This window comes from Natrix helvetica (assembly GCF_964273705.1).
Source record: "Natrix helvetica genome assembly, chromosome: 8".
Taxonomy (NCBI): domain Eukaryota; kingdom Metazoa; phylum Chordata; class Lepidosauria; order Squamata; family Natricidae; genus Natrix; species Natrix helvetica.
Window position 1 is genome coordinate 24659785 of NC_138559.1, and position 16490 is coordinate 24676274.

At 43.8% G+C, this 16490-nt stretch overlaps 1 protein-coding gene across 3 annotated transcripts in view; it reads right to left on the reverse strand.

The window, feature by feature from the left end:
- Positions 1-230: 230 nt before the first annotated feature.
- The window catches only part of GRIK4 (glutamate ionotropic receptor kainate type subunit 4), a 291990-nt gene continuing 275730 nt past the window's right edge, over positions 231-16490 (reverse strand). For all 3 annotated transcript variants that reach the window (XM_081961107.1, XM_081961106.1, XM_081961108.1), the window contains 7 exons: positions 13623-13732; positions 11123-11296; positions 8136-8301; positions 7322-7547; positions 5873-6001; positions 1454-1572; positions 231-804 (listed from right to left, as the gene is read on the reverse strand). In XM_081961107.1, the coding sequence (XP_081817233.1) occupies positions 433-804; positions 1454-1572; positions 5873-6001; positions 7322-7547; positions 8136-8301; positions 11123-11296; positions 13623-13732 (1296 nt within the window). In that variant the 3' untranslated portion in view covers positions 231-432. The remainder of the gene's footprint in view (positions 805-1453; positions 1573-5872; positions 6002-7321; positions 7548-8135; positions 8302-11122; positions 11297-13622; positions 13733-16490) is intronic.

Consider the following 16490-nt stretch of genomic DNA (forward strand, 5'->3'; position numbering starts at 1 on the left):
TCCGGTGCATCTTATAGTCTGAAAAATATGGTAGCTATCTCATCAATTTAACACCATCCATAAGGCAGTGTTATTATTTTTTTCACCTGGCGTAATATGTATGAGTTTAAAGACCTTCTTTTGGTAATGTTTTGCCTTTTTTTCACATCCCATACCTCAAATTCTATAGAAGCAATATTCTGAGGAAGCGGTTCCCCCCCAATTTAGCTGGGAGGGCTTTCACCCAGGACTCGCAGAAAGACGAACGTTAGAGACTCTCAGAGACGACAAGTAACAAGGCTGCCGTTGGGCTCAATCCCAGCCTATAGCTTTGATATGCTCTCAAGAAGCTGGGATGCCACTTTATTAATTTAAAAATAGTTCGACACTGTGTATAAGTCTCATGTTCTGTAAAATGGAACATTAGCTTCTGTTTCTGCCATCTTCCCTGCTTTATTCCGGCTCGCTGCTGTTTGTCACCTTCTCCCATTCCAAATTCTCGTCGCTTTGCATGAGGGAATCGGGTCCAGGCCGGACACGAAGACCTTGGAACCTCCGGCATTCAGGGCACACCCGGATGTGGGTGCAACCCCGAGCGACCAGGGCAGCTTCTTGTGCGAGTCTCTGTGCCAGCTGGTCAGGGTCCCCGGCACCACAGAGTTTGCCGTTACTGAGGGTGGTAGTGGTCGCTGGACGGGCTCTTCGGTCTTCTTGTATAATGGGGCGAGTCCGTAGAATAGCTCCTCGCCTTTGACGGGGGTGAAAACTGTCCCTGCAGAGAATGATGCTACGCAATTCAGACGCCATCTCCTGGCAGGCTGAGATCTAAGATGGGGTAAAACAAATATATATTAGAATACTAGTGTTTTTGTTTTTAAATGTTTCAATGTCAGTGGGGAACCACCTAAGAATTGGAGCGGGTTTTTTTTGTGTTAGATTGGGAACCCCTAAAACAACAACTCCAATAAGCCAGTGGTATTCAGCCAGTTCGCACAGGTTCACCAAACCGATTGGTACTAAGACCGGCTGGCCCTGCCTGCCCACCCCACCCCTCCTAGGAGTCTCCATGCAGCCCACTCATCATGCCAGATAAGTGGAAGGTCCATGTGGAGACTCTGGGAGGGTGAAAAATGGACCTCCCGGAAGTCAGGAAACAGGCCTTTTTCTGGCCTATGGAGCCTAGGGGAGGCCTTTTCTGCCCTCCCGGAGGCTCGGAGAAAGAGGAGCCTGGGGAAGGACGAAAAACAGGCCTACCAGAAGTACCGGAAGTCCAAAAACAGGCCTGTCTGGCTTCTGGAGAGCCTTCGGAGCCAGGGGGAGGACGTTTTCGCATAAATATATATTTCGATAAATATATGTATGTATGTATGTATGTATGTATGTATGTATGTATGTATGTATGTATGTATTAGATGGTTTTTGATGCAGCACCCTTAATCAAATATTAGAGCAAGCACCTCTAACAAAAACTTACTTCAGAATGTTCGGAGTGTCGGAGACTCCACAAGAACTCCAGCATTGCCATGAAAATAGCTACGATTAAACCGCATATCAGGACTACGAAGATTCCGCCTATATTCTCCATTCCTAGACCTATCATAAAACACACACAGAAAGAGGAACAAAAGCAGCATTAGTGCAAGGGACTAACTTCTACGAAGCCACAAATTGCTGCTAGAATCTGCAAGTAGTGATTTGTGTGATCCACTGTGTGGCCGCCTGTGAGAAAGTCTCCCGCCAATGATTAGCACTAAATTAACCCTGGCATATTATGCAAATATGCAACATAATGCAGTGGCAGATCAGGATCATAGCTAGCTTTCCTTGCATGCAAAGTTTGAATGAAAGCATTGCCCTCAATAACCCAGCACATTAAACTAAAAAACAGGGAGTAGCTTGGTAATTTGAATGCCCAGAAATAACTTACTAAAACATATTCGTTTTGTTGTGGCCGGCCAGCAGAGCTGGCAGCAGACAGTGAGGAGGTTGGGGAGGAACCTGGGCCAGTCCTGGAGTCTGGAGAAGGCTCTGAGGAGGGCACTGTGTCGGAGGCAGAGAAGGGACCAGGGCCCTCTGACAGTTATCAGCTGCCTTCAGAGTCAGACATCAGTGAGGCAGACAAACAGCTGGAGCCTGCTCCCAGCGTGTGCATGCACAGAGTTGCCAGATGAAGGGAACAGCTAAAGAACAGGGGTTGACTTGGGAGTAAGGCCACAGGTGGACGATGAATGGCCCCTCCCAGAGGAAATAAAAGAGGAGCGAAAGGGGAGTGGAGTTTGCAGGAGACCATGAGTTCGCTTAATTGGTTCCTGACTCTCTGAGGCTCCTTGCCAAGTTTGCAGCTATCGGCCTGGCAGCTCTCCAAGCCAGATAAGGTCTGTGATTGTAAATCCTCCCTTGAAAGACTTTGCGGGATGTGAATGAGCAGAATTCAGAGGAAATTAATAAAAGGTTTTTTTTTTTTTGTCGGGACAAGGAGTTTGCTTCATGCTCTTGGGAAGCCTCGGTCAGAACAGATTTCCAGTACTGATGAGTTAATAATATCTGTTAGGAATTCAAACTGAATTCATAACAATGGAATATTCTGGTAAAAAAACATAGAAATATGGTTGATTTCATCCTGTTGTCGGGTGGCTTCCTCGGCCTTTTTAGCTATCGCTTGAGAAATCCTGACAATCTGAATATTGGCATCTTTGATCTCTATACCGTCACACAACCATTTGCAAGCAGTTGCTCTTTCTCTCCATAGGCAACGGCTTGTCTTCAGCTGGCAGTCCTCCGATCGAAGGACCACGTCTTCCTCTCCAAATCCCTCTTCAATTTCTTTCGAAGAGAATGGAAATGGAAATAATTCTGGACAGGCGAGAATGATTCATTCCTCTTCAATGGAGTCGAACAGATGGATTTCTGACTCACTGTCTTTTCTACCAGGCCTGGTAGAAAACCAAATCGGCTCCTATTTCATAATGCAGTTGAGGAATCTTTTCCCTGATATATTCCCCTTGTTCTTCCAGAAGTTTATTTTAGGTTTTAGTCCTCCTTTGCAACGACTGACCAATTTGGACAGATCGTTTAAAATCCCACTCTCTTTCTTCAAGAAGATGCGTAACAGCAAGAGTGTCATTGGCACATCTGGGAAAACACAAATCTGAAAGTTTCCAGGTTTTCCCCACCCAAATGAAAGTTCAAGTCCCTGTCCAGCACCTATATGTCCATCACATGGCCCAATCAGTCACCGTCCCAACTGGAGATGCCTCCCAGTCACACCACTCCAGGTGCAGGGCAAAATGTCCTTGACTCTCTGAGAAAGGAATGTTATTTAGACGTTATTTAGCTGACTATATTTTTCGCAGTATAAGATGCACCTTTCCCCCCCCTAAAAGAGCGTGAAAATGTTGGTGCATCCTATACACCGAATACAGCCATTTTTGGCCTCCCGAAGAAATGCCATTACATCTACCAAGGTCAAGCCCACACAAAGAATTGGAGATGTTCCTTTGTGCTTTGCATGGCTTCAAAGTCATTCTTGAGTTCCTCCTATGAAGTAATGATTTCCTTCCTCTAATAAAATGCACTGAATCATATGCAACTTGTATCTCACGCCCTTTATTAACAGCTCTGGTTCAAAACCAAAGTCTAGATTAACCTTGCTGAGACCAAAGAAGCATCTACAGTAGCGGTATCTATCATTCTGGCTGGAGGCGATGCGCCTTTGGCTGCAATGTTTATTACTGGGACTTGCATAGACTTCACTTGATTGAGCAGAGGACTGACTCACAAATGATGTGTTAGCTTGTATCAGAGCTGCCGAGTACAATTCTTAATCAATTCAGACACCTATAAAAGTTGCCTCTCTCCCCCGGAGCAGTAAATCAAAATGTGAGAATCAAAGATTTATTGACAGTCCCACAGGCTTTTTAGAAGAAAACCTCATCGCTCCTCCTTGTAAATCATTGTCCAGTTGCTTTATTTGCGAAAGTTGACGGTCATATCTCTTGGTGTCTGCTCCAATGTGCTTTCCAGTGTTCAGATAGGAATTTCTTCCAACCACGTAGCAAATCACAGTGGCAGAAGCAGCAATTCTGATGCAAAGGTGCCCATTAAGCATCTTGGCCCTCCAAGAAGGGAATTTGGGCACCGGCAGAATAAGTCATTACAACTCCCAGAAGCTTACGTAACATCTCCCACCAGTTGCCTCTAAGTGGATATTTGAAACATCGCCCCACAAAATCAAAAAGGCTGCTCTCTTTTCCCATTTTCATCCTAAACAATGCTATTTTAGCCAATTTTTGTTTGCACCTCAAAGCAAAGGACGCAGTTTCTAATTCTCCCATGGGGTGACAGCAACTCTTAAGGTTGTTTGTCTCCTGTCAGAATTTCTCTATTCCAGGCTGGGGAGGGGTCATAGCAGGGGTGGGCTGCTGGGGGTTTGCATGGGTTCAGGCAATCCTCTAGTTAGGATTCTGCCCAGTTCGGCAATCTTCGGTAAGTGCAGGGCCTGCATGGAGGTTCAGGGAGGGGGGTGGGGGAAACGCCTACCAGAATTTCCAGAACATGTGCTCAAAAGCCCGATTGGGCTTATTATCCAGGGAGGTCTTATTTTCAGGGAAACTTTGGCTGACTGGCTAGGCTTGTTCTCATCTGCGGGGTGGGGGGACGGGACTCCTGTTTATTGACAGGTCCCTATATGCTCCCCTTTCTCCTCTCTTCCTCCTCCTCTTCTCCCTCACAGGAGCCTATTTCATAATTTACCAGTTTATTTTTTTGATTCTTTGAAGTTTAGTTATGTGTTTCAGATGTCAAGATAAAGCAATTAGCGCTCTCCCTGGTCTCTGGATGTCTGAGGCTGACCCGGGAGGCAGCTAAAAGGGCTCCTGTAACAGAATCTTGTCTCTGCAGAATTGGCCTGGAATGTCCATGGAGAGTTAAGAATTTTAAAAGCAACGCTGAACTTTCATGAAGAAATAACATAGATTTGAATAAAAATCAAATCAACGTAAAGTCACACACACACACAGAGGCAATCGGAGGTTTACACACACAGAGGGAGAGAGAGATTACAAGCCATTGATGTAACGAACCAATTTCCTTTCAAAATTGCTTCTAAGATGCCTCCCTCCCCCCCCAGCCCCGCTTGCTTCCCAGTTCTTTCATCTTTATGGTAAAACATAGATTTGAAGCAAAGACAGTTTCCAAACATCTACTTTCCTTTATGAACTGTCCAACATACAGAACGCAAATTCTTTGCCAGATGAAAGATACAGACTGTTATCCTCTTTGCTTTTGCTCCATGCTTGGTTCCCCCCACCCACCCAAACCAGCATAAATGAATGCTATGCAAATCTAGAGTCTAAGGGCCTTACAGCTCGTTTGGTTTTAGCGTGCGCACTGACAACGTATCCTCAAAAGGTGACAAAACGTTTGCAACCAAATGGCCGACATCAGAGCTCAGCCCAACAGCCCAACTACCAACCTGAGCTAAGGTAAAGGTAAAGATTCCCCTTGCAGATATGTGCTAGTCGTTCCCAACTCTAGGGGGCGGTGTTCATCTCCATTTCAAAGCTCAAGAGCCAGCGCTGTCCGAAGACGTCTCCGTGGTCATGCGGCCGGCATTACTCAATGCCAAAGGTGCACAGAATGCTGTTACCTTCCCACCAAAGGTGGTCCCTATTTTTCTACTTGCATTTTTATGGGCTTTCAAACTGCTAGGTTGGCAGAAATTGGAACAAGTAACAGGAGCTCACTCCGTTATGTGGCACTAGGGATTTGAACCGCCGAATTGCCAACCTTTCTGATCGACAAGCTCAGCGTCTTAGCCACTGAGCCACCGCATCCCTACCAATCTGAGCTTCTTATATTCAAACACATTTCAGAGAAGGTATTGGTTATTTACCCTTGGCTCGGTGATCTTCTTCTTTTGGACACTGTCCGCCCTCCCACCATTTCCGCTTCAGGATTTCCAGACGATTGGTCTCCTGCAGCTGGAGAATGGCCATGTCAAACTCATCACGGAAAAGAGAACCTGTAAAGCCAAGGGGGCAAATCAGAGACTGAAAGAATAAGCAGCTCTTCATATTTGTTCTGTTTGGGGGAAGGGGTGTGTGTTGTTCTGTTTTCCATTTATGTCCGTTTCTTTTTGCAAAACATTGCAGGAAATCTTGAATGTCAGGTAAAATAAAGTATTTAAAAATCTATTCTTCCCTGAGTCTTTAAAGTTATAACGGCAGAAGTTGTTCTAAAACTCTCTTGATGCACCGTATTTTCCAGAGTATAAGACACTTCGAAGTATAAGACACACCTAGCTTTTGGGAGGAAAACAAGAAAAAAAATCTGCCTCTGCCTCCCAGCAATTTGCCTCCTTGCAGCAAACAGCCTGTTTCAGTTTCAATTTCAGCACAGCCTGATTAGCACAAGGAGCTGATTGTTGGTTGGATTGGCCTTCTGACCATCAGCTGTTTCAGGCTGGTGGGATTGCCATAGCCTATTGCCGCCTCGACGCACCCGTTTTCAGCCTCTGTGCATGTCATTTTCCATCCATTGTGCTAGGGATTGGAATGGGCGGGTGGTAGGAATTGGAATGGGTGGAAAATGGGGCACATGGAGGCCAAAAATGGGGTGTGTGGACATGGCAATAGGCAATGGCAATCCCTGCAGCCTGAAACAGCTGATGATCGGGAGGCCGATCCAACCGACAATCAGCTGCTTGTGCTAATCAAGTTGTGCTGAAGCTGAAACTGAAACAGGCTGTTTGCTGCAAGGAGGCAAATTCCTGGGAGGCAGAGGTCAAAGGATGGGGCCCGGCAGGTGAGCAGGACTACATTCAGCATATAAGATGCACCCAAATTTACACCCTCTTTTTTTGGGGAGAGTGCGTCTTATATTATGAAAAATACAGTACACTCTGAAGCTGTAGTGCGTTCCAGAAGAACGAAGATATTATCTACATTTCCCAAAAGTTTTAATTTGTTTATTGCCGAAACTTAGAAGTCTTTTGTATTATGAAAAAAAAAATGCATTTTCCATAATACATTCTCATTGTTATGTTGCTCTGAATGTGTTCCTATTTCTCCCTCTTCCTACAATAAAACCTGTGCATATAACACTAAGTAGGTTCAGTTTCTCATATATGGGCTATTTCTGAGGTTCGAAGAGATTTGTTCAGCAAGCAAAGCCATCGGACAATTCAGTGTGGCTAAGGAATAACTTGACCGAGTTCTTTTTAGGGTGGAGGTCCCAGAAGCGTGAAAGGCCTTCTGATGTTTTAAGAATCTGTAAGGATCTATTTGTGCCCGGAACCTCTGCAGACAGCTCAGAATAGCTAGAATTTCACTTCGCTGCCTACCGACTGGCATGCCAATCCCGTAGCCCTTGGTGTCCAGAAGGCCCCCGACCTGGGTGAGGTTGCAATTGCGCTGGCGGTAATACTCGTTCATGGTGGACTCCAGCAGGAAAGCATAGTTGGAGTTGAGCACACGGGCGATGCCTTCTTCCGTGCTTTTAACAAAGACGCTCGGCTGCTTAGAATACATGTAATTCCACATTCTCTGATACGTCTGGTACCGTGAGTTCTTAAGAAAACAAGAGAATAGAGAGAAGTCTAACGCCATGATCGATTGGATAGGACTTCCTACAGAGCCAGAGGTGGGCTTTATTATTTATTTATCTCAGACCACTCATATCCTGGGCATAAATTGTTTCAACTTTTACCCTCAAAACAACTGCACACCAGAACAACTAGACACAAGGACAGTTGTTTCCCACATGCCATTATTCTGTTAGACAACTAATTCCTACAACACTGTCAAACTATTGACTAAGACTGTATTGCTATCGTTCTACTCATCCTTCCTATTACCTATCTCCTTAAGATTTGTGGACTTCTATTCTATTCTATTTCTAATTCTAAGTCTAATTCTATTCTATTTTATTTTAATCTATTCTAATTCTATTCTAATCTGTTCTATTCTATTCCATTCCATCTTATTGTATATATTATTCTATTCTGTTCTGTTCTATTCTGTTCTATTCTATTCTATTCTATTCTATTCTGTTCTGTTCTGTTCTGTTCTGTTCTGTTCTGTTCTGTTCTATTCTATTCCATTCCATTCCTATTCCTGAATTCTGGCCTCGGAACCTCCGTCAAGCAAAAGGCTTACTTGGAAAAACGTCATGCTGGAGCCGCCGTGGATTGTGCCGTACTCAATAGCTGTCTGGTCAGCCAGATCATCGACAGATTCAATGGGCACATCCATGCGCTGCACAGTGAGAAAAGCCGCCAGGTTAGCCGTATAGGAGGAGATGATGATCAAGGTAAAAGCCCACCTTGAGTGGAAGAAAAGGAAGCAAGTGACACAATGGAAATGATCTAGGCCTTGCAACTTAACTAATTTTATTCATCTAATGCTACTTCCTCTGGGTATCGGAAGCTGGTAAGGGTAGAAGTATGCAGTGGAGTACCCCAAGGCTGTGTTTTAGGCCTTGTTTTTTTCATCAATGATTTGAACGAGGGGATAAATGGGGAACTCATTGACACCAAACTGACAGGAATAGCCAACACTCCAGAAGATAGGCTCAAGATACAGAAGGATCTTGACAGACCTGAACATTGGGCCCTATCTAACAAAATGAAATTCAATGGTGAAAAAAGTAAAGTTCTACATTTAGGCAAGAAAAACGAAATGCACAGGTACAGTATAGGTAGTATCTTGCTCAATAGTAGTAACTGGGAGAGGGATCTTGGAGTCCTAGTGGACAACCATTTAAATATTAGCCAGCCGTGTGCAGCAGCTGCCAAAAAAGCCAACACAGTTCTAGGCTGCATCAACAGAGGGGTAGAATCAAGATCACGTGAAGTGTTAATACCACTTTATAAGGCCTTGGTAAGGCATCCAGTTTTGGTCACCACAATGTAAAAAGATGTTGAGACTCTAGAAAGAGTGCAGAGAAGAGCAACAAAGTTGATTAGGGGACCGGAGGCTAAAACATATGAAGAACAGTTGCAGGAACTGGATATGTCTAGTTTGGTGAAAAGAAGGACTAGGGGAAACATGATAGGGGCTCAGGGGCTGCCACAAAGAAGAGGGAGTCAAGCTGTTCTCCAAAGCACCTGAGGGTAGAACAAGAAGCAATGGGGGGAAACTAATCAAGGAGAGAAGCAACTTAGAACTAAGAAAAAATTTCCTGACAGTTAGAACAATTAATCAGTGGAACAACTTGCCTCCAGAAGTTGTGAATGCTCCAACACTGGAAGTTTTAAAGAAGATGTTAGATACCCATTTGTCTGAAGTGGTATAGGGTTTCCTGCCTAAGCAGAGGGTTGGACTAGATGACCTTCAAGGTCATTTCCAACTCTGTTATTCTATTCTATTCTAGGGTTGGATACAGAAGGCAGCATTGCAAGACTTGTTTCTTCTACCAGTGGGATCGTTGGATCCCAAATTATTATTGCGCATAAACTGTTTTGTTATTAAAGTTTCAGGCTGTTTCTGGTTTTTTTTATCAACGAAACCCAAGGGCATTACAGAACAAACGGTTGTGAAGATTAGGTTTTACATAACTACTGGAATGGAGAGATATTGTACACTAGCTAAGAGCCAGAAAACTATGTCATAAGAGAAATTTCGTGTTTTTTTTCTTAGAAGGAAAACCTGTTTTTATCTATCTCCTTTTTTTACCCTCAGCTGCTTATAGATTCCCAAGATTCAATCTGCAACTAAGAGCAAAAACATTAATGCCAACAAACTCTGGAGGATACCAAATTTATCATCAGATTTCATGCTAGCATGGTGAACTAATAGCTTTGTTTAGAATTTAATTTAAAAAATCTTGAAGGATTAGGGGAAATGGGTTCACTTAATCATGGGGAAACGTGAGTATATAAAGCTTCTCCAAATGTATTAACATGGGAATATTTGTTAGAGTGCCATGAAGTGTCTCAGTTGCTATTCTATTGGATGTCTTCACTATTATTTAGGTTTGGCTAGTCTAATGAGAAGAAGGACTGGGGGTGACATGACAGCAGTCTTCCAGTATTTGAGAGGCTGCCACAAAGAAGAGGGAGTCAAGCTATTCTCCAAAGAACCTGAGGACAGGACAAGAAACAGTGGATGGAAACTAATCAAGGAGAGAAGCAACCTGGAATTAAGGAGAAACTTCCTAACTGTAAAAACAATTTACCAGTGGAACTGCTTGCTACCATAAGTTGTGGATGCTCCATCACTGGAGGTAGAAAAGACTGGACAGTCACTTGTCTGAAATGGTACAGGTGTCAACTGGCAAAGCATCCCTGGCCAGCTCTTGAGTTGCCGTAGGAAAGAGGGGGTGGGAAACCGATGAAACAGCATGGCAGCAATAAACAGGTGCACATTCCAGACTTATCTCTCTCACGGCTGTATCCCAGGGTTACTTACAGTGGCCGGAGGGGAGTGATCTCTACAACCCTCGAAATTGCCCCATTGGTGAATGTGATGGATGACACATGGCGATGGGGCAAACAGGGTCATGATTGGGGACGTAAATTACATGGGGTCGGAGCTGGCTTCACTTGGGAAGGTGCCGACATGAAGCTCCTGTTAAATAACTGGATTTCTTTTGAATCTTGGCTCGAGGCTTATGATTTAATTAGGGCATCGCTCGGAACCCTGACAATGGGGTCTCTTGCTTGAGCAGGGGGTCCCTTCCAGCTCTATCCTGATTGGTTGATTGACGTTACCAAAGCTCTCACCCCCTATAATCCATGTCAATAACATTCTATGCAGTGGTGGGTTCCGGATCCCATTGCAACCTGTTCAGTTGAAACGGGGCACGGCGTCCTCCACATGAATGTGCGAAGTATGCACACACATGCGCATAGCGTGTGCGTGCATCTTAACATCCAGCGACACCTCCGTGAGCCTCTGTGATCGTCCAGCTGCTTGGTGGAGCATTGCGCAGGCGTTGTATGCGTCATGCGCATAAGCACCAAAGAGTTTAAAGAGAGGTAAGGAGTGCGGGCGGGTGGGTGGGTCCTCCGCACCACCGTACTGGAACAGTATTTGGTGCTCCGGGCAGGTTCCGGTACACCCGTACCAGGTCGTACCACCTGCAACCCCCCACTAATTCTATGGAACCACCTCAAGAAGAAACATGTTTTTCATTTTCTTACCAGACTCCACTGACACAGCGGGTGGACAAAGCTCGTGGGGCAATCGTGGACCCCTGTTGCATGAATCCACCGACAGGAAACCACAGGCTGTTGCCCAGAGAATACTGATTTACCAGTAGATTGCATCGCCCTTGGGAACAGGGGTGGGGGCTGTACCACTCATAAGGTGTCAATCTGCAGGATCAAAACACGACACATCTGGTTACACTGGCATGCAAACACAGGGTGGCATAGAAGCAAGAGTGGTCGAATTTCCCTGGGTGCATCATTTCTCAAGAGGAAGTCTTGCCGTTGGGATGGCACATCATAAGATTGTGATCAATTTGGAACCAGGACAGAATCGATCACCTTTGCCTGCCTCTTCATAATTGTTTAGCCGAGTGGAACCTGGGGGGGGGGGAATTGTTTACTCTTAATAAAGCAAATTTTAAGAAAGAGAAAGGCTCAGATTTATTTAATTCTCCTTTACCATAATTCAGAGCCCAGCAGGGATTATTGCTGCGCATGTGCAGTTGACTGAAAACTGTTCTATGAATGTGCAGAAACATCCCCGTGACGGCAGAAGAAACCGGGGAATCAGTTCGGGGGCGTGGCAGGTCTGGGTCGCTGCCGGTTCCAACAGTCCAGGCCGCCATACCGCTATCGGTTCGGTCGAACTGGGCCGTACCGGTAGGAACCCACCACTGACTCAGGGGTATTGTTTGGCAGAAGTAAGATTCCCTCCCCCCTCTTGGTCATCCCCCTGACCCTGGGTGTCTGTTATCTGAAGCCCCATGTCATTGGTCGCAGACACGTTCAGAAAACATATCCGTATCTTTGTGCCGACAGGCTCCAACTGTGTTGTAAGTGGCTTCAAATCCTGTGTGTTGCTGAAAACCTGTATGAGCTCATGAATCTGACAGTTTCAGCTGCACTAAAAGACCCCCAAAGGTGACCAGCATTAGATCTTTGTAGCCTTCATATGCATCTACAAAGAGTGAAAATCTGTGGCGTCTCTTGCGGAAACCGAAGAGACGCGATCCTGTTTTGATTGGAAAGAACTGCAATGGTGAGGTTCAGAAAATTCTATTTCTACTCAAAATAGGTTGTGGGGAAGAGCAACAATCCAGCACAACCACACACAGGTAGGGTCTGCCTTTCCGAAAACTTACATTTAACCTTCTTAGATTCCCCCCACCCTAATTTACAGAAATTCTGGATGCTTGTCAAATTAAAAAATAATTATATTACAGTGATCTGGACTCACCTTCAGAATGAGGCTATATATTTACTAATAGTTCTAATTCATGTTGAAGAAGAAAACATGGGACATACTGTCTTCTGTTTTAATTGATCAAAGGTTAAGATTTGTATTTGTTCTGTTTTTAAGAAATAATGTGAGTTCTTATATTTGAAATAACAACTCATTTATGATCTAAGACTTAGATTTATTTATTTTATTCTGTTGCGAGCAGAGGAGTGGAGGACTCTTCTCGTGAAATATCTCTGGACTCGCTCAATTGTATTAATGTCCGCTATGCAGTGCGGGTTCCAGACAGATGAGCTGTATTCGAGAATTGGTCTAGCAAAGATTTAGCTGTACAATATTACCAGAGAAGAAGCTACGCAAGATTAGGTTAACATTTCCATTTTGGCAATGTTGTTACAGTGCACTCTGACACCCAGATCATTAGAAATATAATAATTTTAAACCTGATATCTGGGTGATTCCCCCCCCCCCACACACACACATTTTTACAGTAAAGGCTAGTGAATTAATGTTTGGTGGCCTATTGTGCTTTTAATTGAAAGCTTCCCAGTTTATAAGTCGTATTTTCTGCAATCGAGTTTGGAGCGGTTTGCCTTGCGTTTGTATCTATTGTGTGCTGGTGTATTGCTGTGATTGAAGCTGAAATAGTCATTGGCAGGTAGGACGTTGTAGCAGATAATTTTGTGTACTGTGCTTATGTCACTCGTAAGCGTAGTACACTCATAATACACCTGCTGTTTTCAGGTGCTCTGCCATCCACGAAGATCCAGATGGCTGGCACAAGTGTGCGCACTGGAAACCAGAAAAGCAGCACAGGGAGGGCTCTGCATGCTCCCTCTGGCACCCGTGCCATAGGTTCACCATCACGGGCCTAGGGTGATCACTCTTTCTTGGTCCAACCTACCTCCCTGAACTGATGTGGGGAAAAGTAGGAGGGAGCATTACTATGGCATGCCACCTTGAGCTCCTGAAGAAAAGGGTGGATAGGAAATAAATAAACACAGGAGTTGAAACTCAACTTAAAAGAGACTCCTGGTGACCTCCTGCCAGAACGGTGGTGTTTCCTGGAGCTGATTGGAACGTCAATAGACATAAACATCCTCTCCATCCATCCATCCATCCATCCATCCCTCCCTCATCAGCCATGGGCAAAGCAACCCACATTAGATTTCTCCATGTACCTCCTAGAAGCTGCCAGTAAGTGTCACTGTGAGGACAGGGAATAGACACAGAATGAAGAATGAACTATACCTGGCCACCAAAAAGAGGATACAGCTGACTGCAAGGTAGGCAAGTAACATGAAGAGCCAAACCCCGGGAGAAAACGGATCCAGAAAAGAGAAATAGCCAGGTTTGCGCCCCTAAGACAGAGATAATCATCATCACCACAATTCAGTTCTTATGACTTTCATACGTGTTTAAAAACAAACCTTTGTTGTACAAGACAGAGATTGACTGCAGAAGATGCTAGGCTAAAATGGACAGGATAGATTAGCTCAGGTAGGTTAGTGTTTGGTGGTAACACATCCACTGTGCAAATTGTTTTGAGCTAAAGATAAAGGTTCCCCTCGCACATGTGTGCTAGTTGTTCCCGACTCTAGGGGGCGGTGCTCATCTCCGTTTCAAAGCCGAAGAGCCAGCGCTGTCCAAAGACATTTCTGTGGTCATGTGGCCAGCATGACTCAACGATTCAGACAAATAGTTATCCAACGTCTTCTTAAAAACTTCCAGTGTTGGAGCATTCACAACCTCTGGAGGCAATCTGCTCCACAGATTAATTGTTCTCAATGAAAGGAAATTTCTCCATAGTTCTAGGTTGCACATATGTGCTAGTTGTTCCTGACTCTAGGGGGCAGTGCTCATCTCTCGTGCTAATGGTTGATACAGGTTGCTTCCAGAGTCCTAGGATTCAACCAAGTATCTTCTTAAGATATATGATGTTTCAAGTAGGGCAGCTTTTTGCAGTTCTGCTGGTGTTATTGCAGGAAGCTGCAATTTGTGCAGGAAGCTGCAATTTGTACTATTATTACTATTATTGGTTATTCTTTGGCGAGATTCACAGCTTTTGGGGCTGGTTGGTAGCTCAACAGCTCGAGTTCTAACCAAGGACTTAGGAATTGTTAAGGCAACATCGGTGGATATAAGCTGTTCCAAGTAGGGAAGTTCTTTGTAGAATTTTTTAAAATTATTATTATTATTATTATTATTATTATTATTATTATTATTATTATTATTATTATTATTATTATTATTATTATTATTATTATTATTTAAATTGACTCTGACAATACACTGTTAATAAAATTGGCCCCACCGAACCGATGTGAGCATCTTAGAAAGGCCACAGAAAGACTCACGGTTTGGAAAATACAGCAGCTGTCTCATCTGCCCTACCCTCCTCTCCCTGCTGACCGTGTGCACCAAAACCCCAGCATCCAAGGCGTTATTTAATGACCCCACTCCACAATATTCCATTAGTTTGAACGGAAGGGGAGAGGAAGAAAGCTGTGATTTTAACAGCAGGTCAACCGGCAGCCCTCCTATTAGAGTCCCTGTGTCAGGAAGCCATACTTGATTAAATTGCAAAACATGAAATTGAGACAAATGACAGGCCCATTTGAACCTGCCATTTGCAGTTATTTGTGATGAAGCCTGTGTGTGTGTGTTTGTGTGTCTGTGTGTGTGTGTAACGGGGAGGGGGGGATTTACAGGCAAGCCGGATCTGAGGACTGAGAAAAGATGTGATAGAAGATGAAAGAAAACTTGTACAAAATGCTTTTTATAGGTGGCACCTCCCTCCCACGAGGTTAGCAAAAATGAATGAGAATCCATCTCCGCAGCATTGGGAATGTAACTTGGCTTTAGAATCTTTTTATCATACGTGGTGGTTACCGTATTTTTCGGAATATAAAATGCACCTTTCCCCTCTCCTAAAAGAGGGTGAAAATTTGGGTGCATCTTATACACTGAATGTAGCCCCACCCACCCACCATCCCCCACCCTTTGGCCTCTGCTTCCCAGCAATTTACCTCCTTGCAGGAAAGGGGGGGGAATGGGGCTTGCGGAGGCTGTAATAAACTATAGTAATCCCTGCAGCCTGAAACAGCTGATGATCGGGAGGCGCACTTAAACTGAAAGTGGAAGTTGCCGTTTGCTCCACAAGGCAAATTGCTGGGAGGCAGAGGCAGATGTTTTTTTTTTCTTGTGCTAATAAGGCTGTTTGCTGCAAGAAGATAAGTCAATAACTATAAATGCCTATAGAATGTTCAAATTATTAGACTTGTTTTTTAAAGACTGCTTTATTATTGTTCTAGACAGCTTAACAAAATGAAGAAGCTTTTTAAAATAAGTGCTTGATCTGAAGAGGCCCAGTGCTATTATATTTTCTTTTAAATAACAGAGAATAACTATACTTCCAGAAAGCCACATCAATTTTAACAGCACATGTATAAGTATAGTCTGAAATGTAACACTACAAACAGTGTATATCGTCTGTACTGTTTGCTGTTTGTTGCAAGGAGGCAAATCGCTAGAAGGCAGAAGCAGATTTTCCCTTGTTTTCCTCCACAAAAGCTAGGTGCGTCTTATACTCCGAAAAATACGGTGTGTACAAAAGCCAAGTAATTTTGGCATCAGATAAAGACATGGTTGGAAGAGGTGCTAGATCAAAAGATAGATTTAAAAACAGAACTATTTCTATTAGGAATAATAAAAGAAAAATATAGTAAAGGAGCAATATATTTAATGCTGCGTGTGATAACTGCAGCAAGGGTTGGTATAGGTGCAAAATTGGAAAAACAGAGATGCCTACACCGAAGAAGAGATAATAAAGAACCTTTTGATCTGTGCAGAAATCGATAGTCTGACATTAGCAATCAAAAACAGAGATGAGACAGAATATTATGAAATTTGGAATAAAGTGTATCAATGCTTGGAAATGAGGAAAAGGAATCGAAGCAGAATATTTTGAGGTAGATAGATAAATATATAAAGATCAAAGTAGCTATGTACGATAAGTAGAAACTGTATTTGCTGTTATGTTAAAATATGTATGGAACTGACAAAGCCAGAAAGCTCACTCTATGTCCAATATTTTAATGTTTATTCAATTTTTTAAAA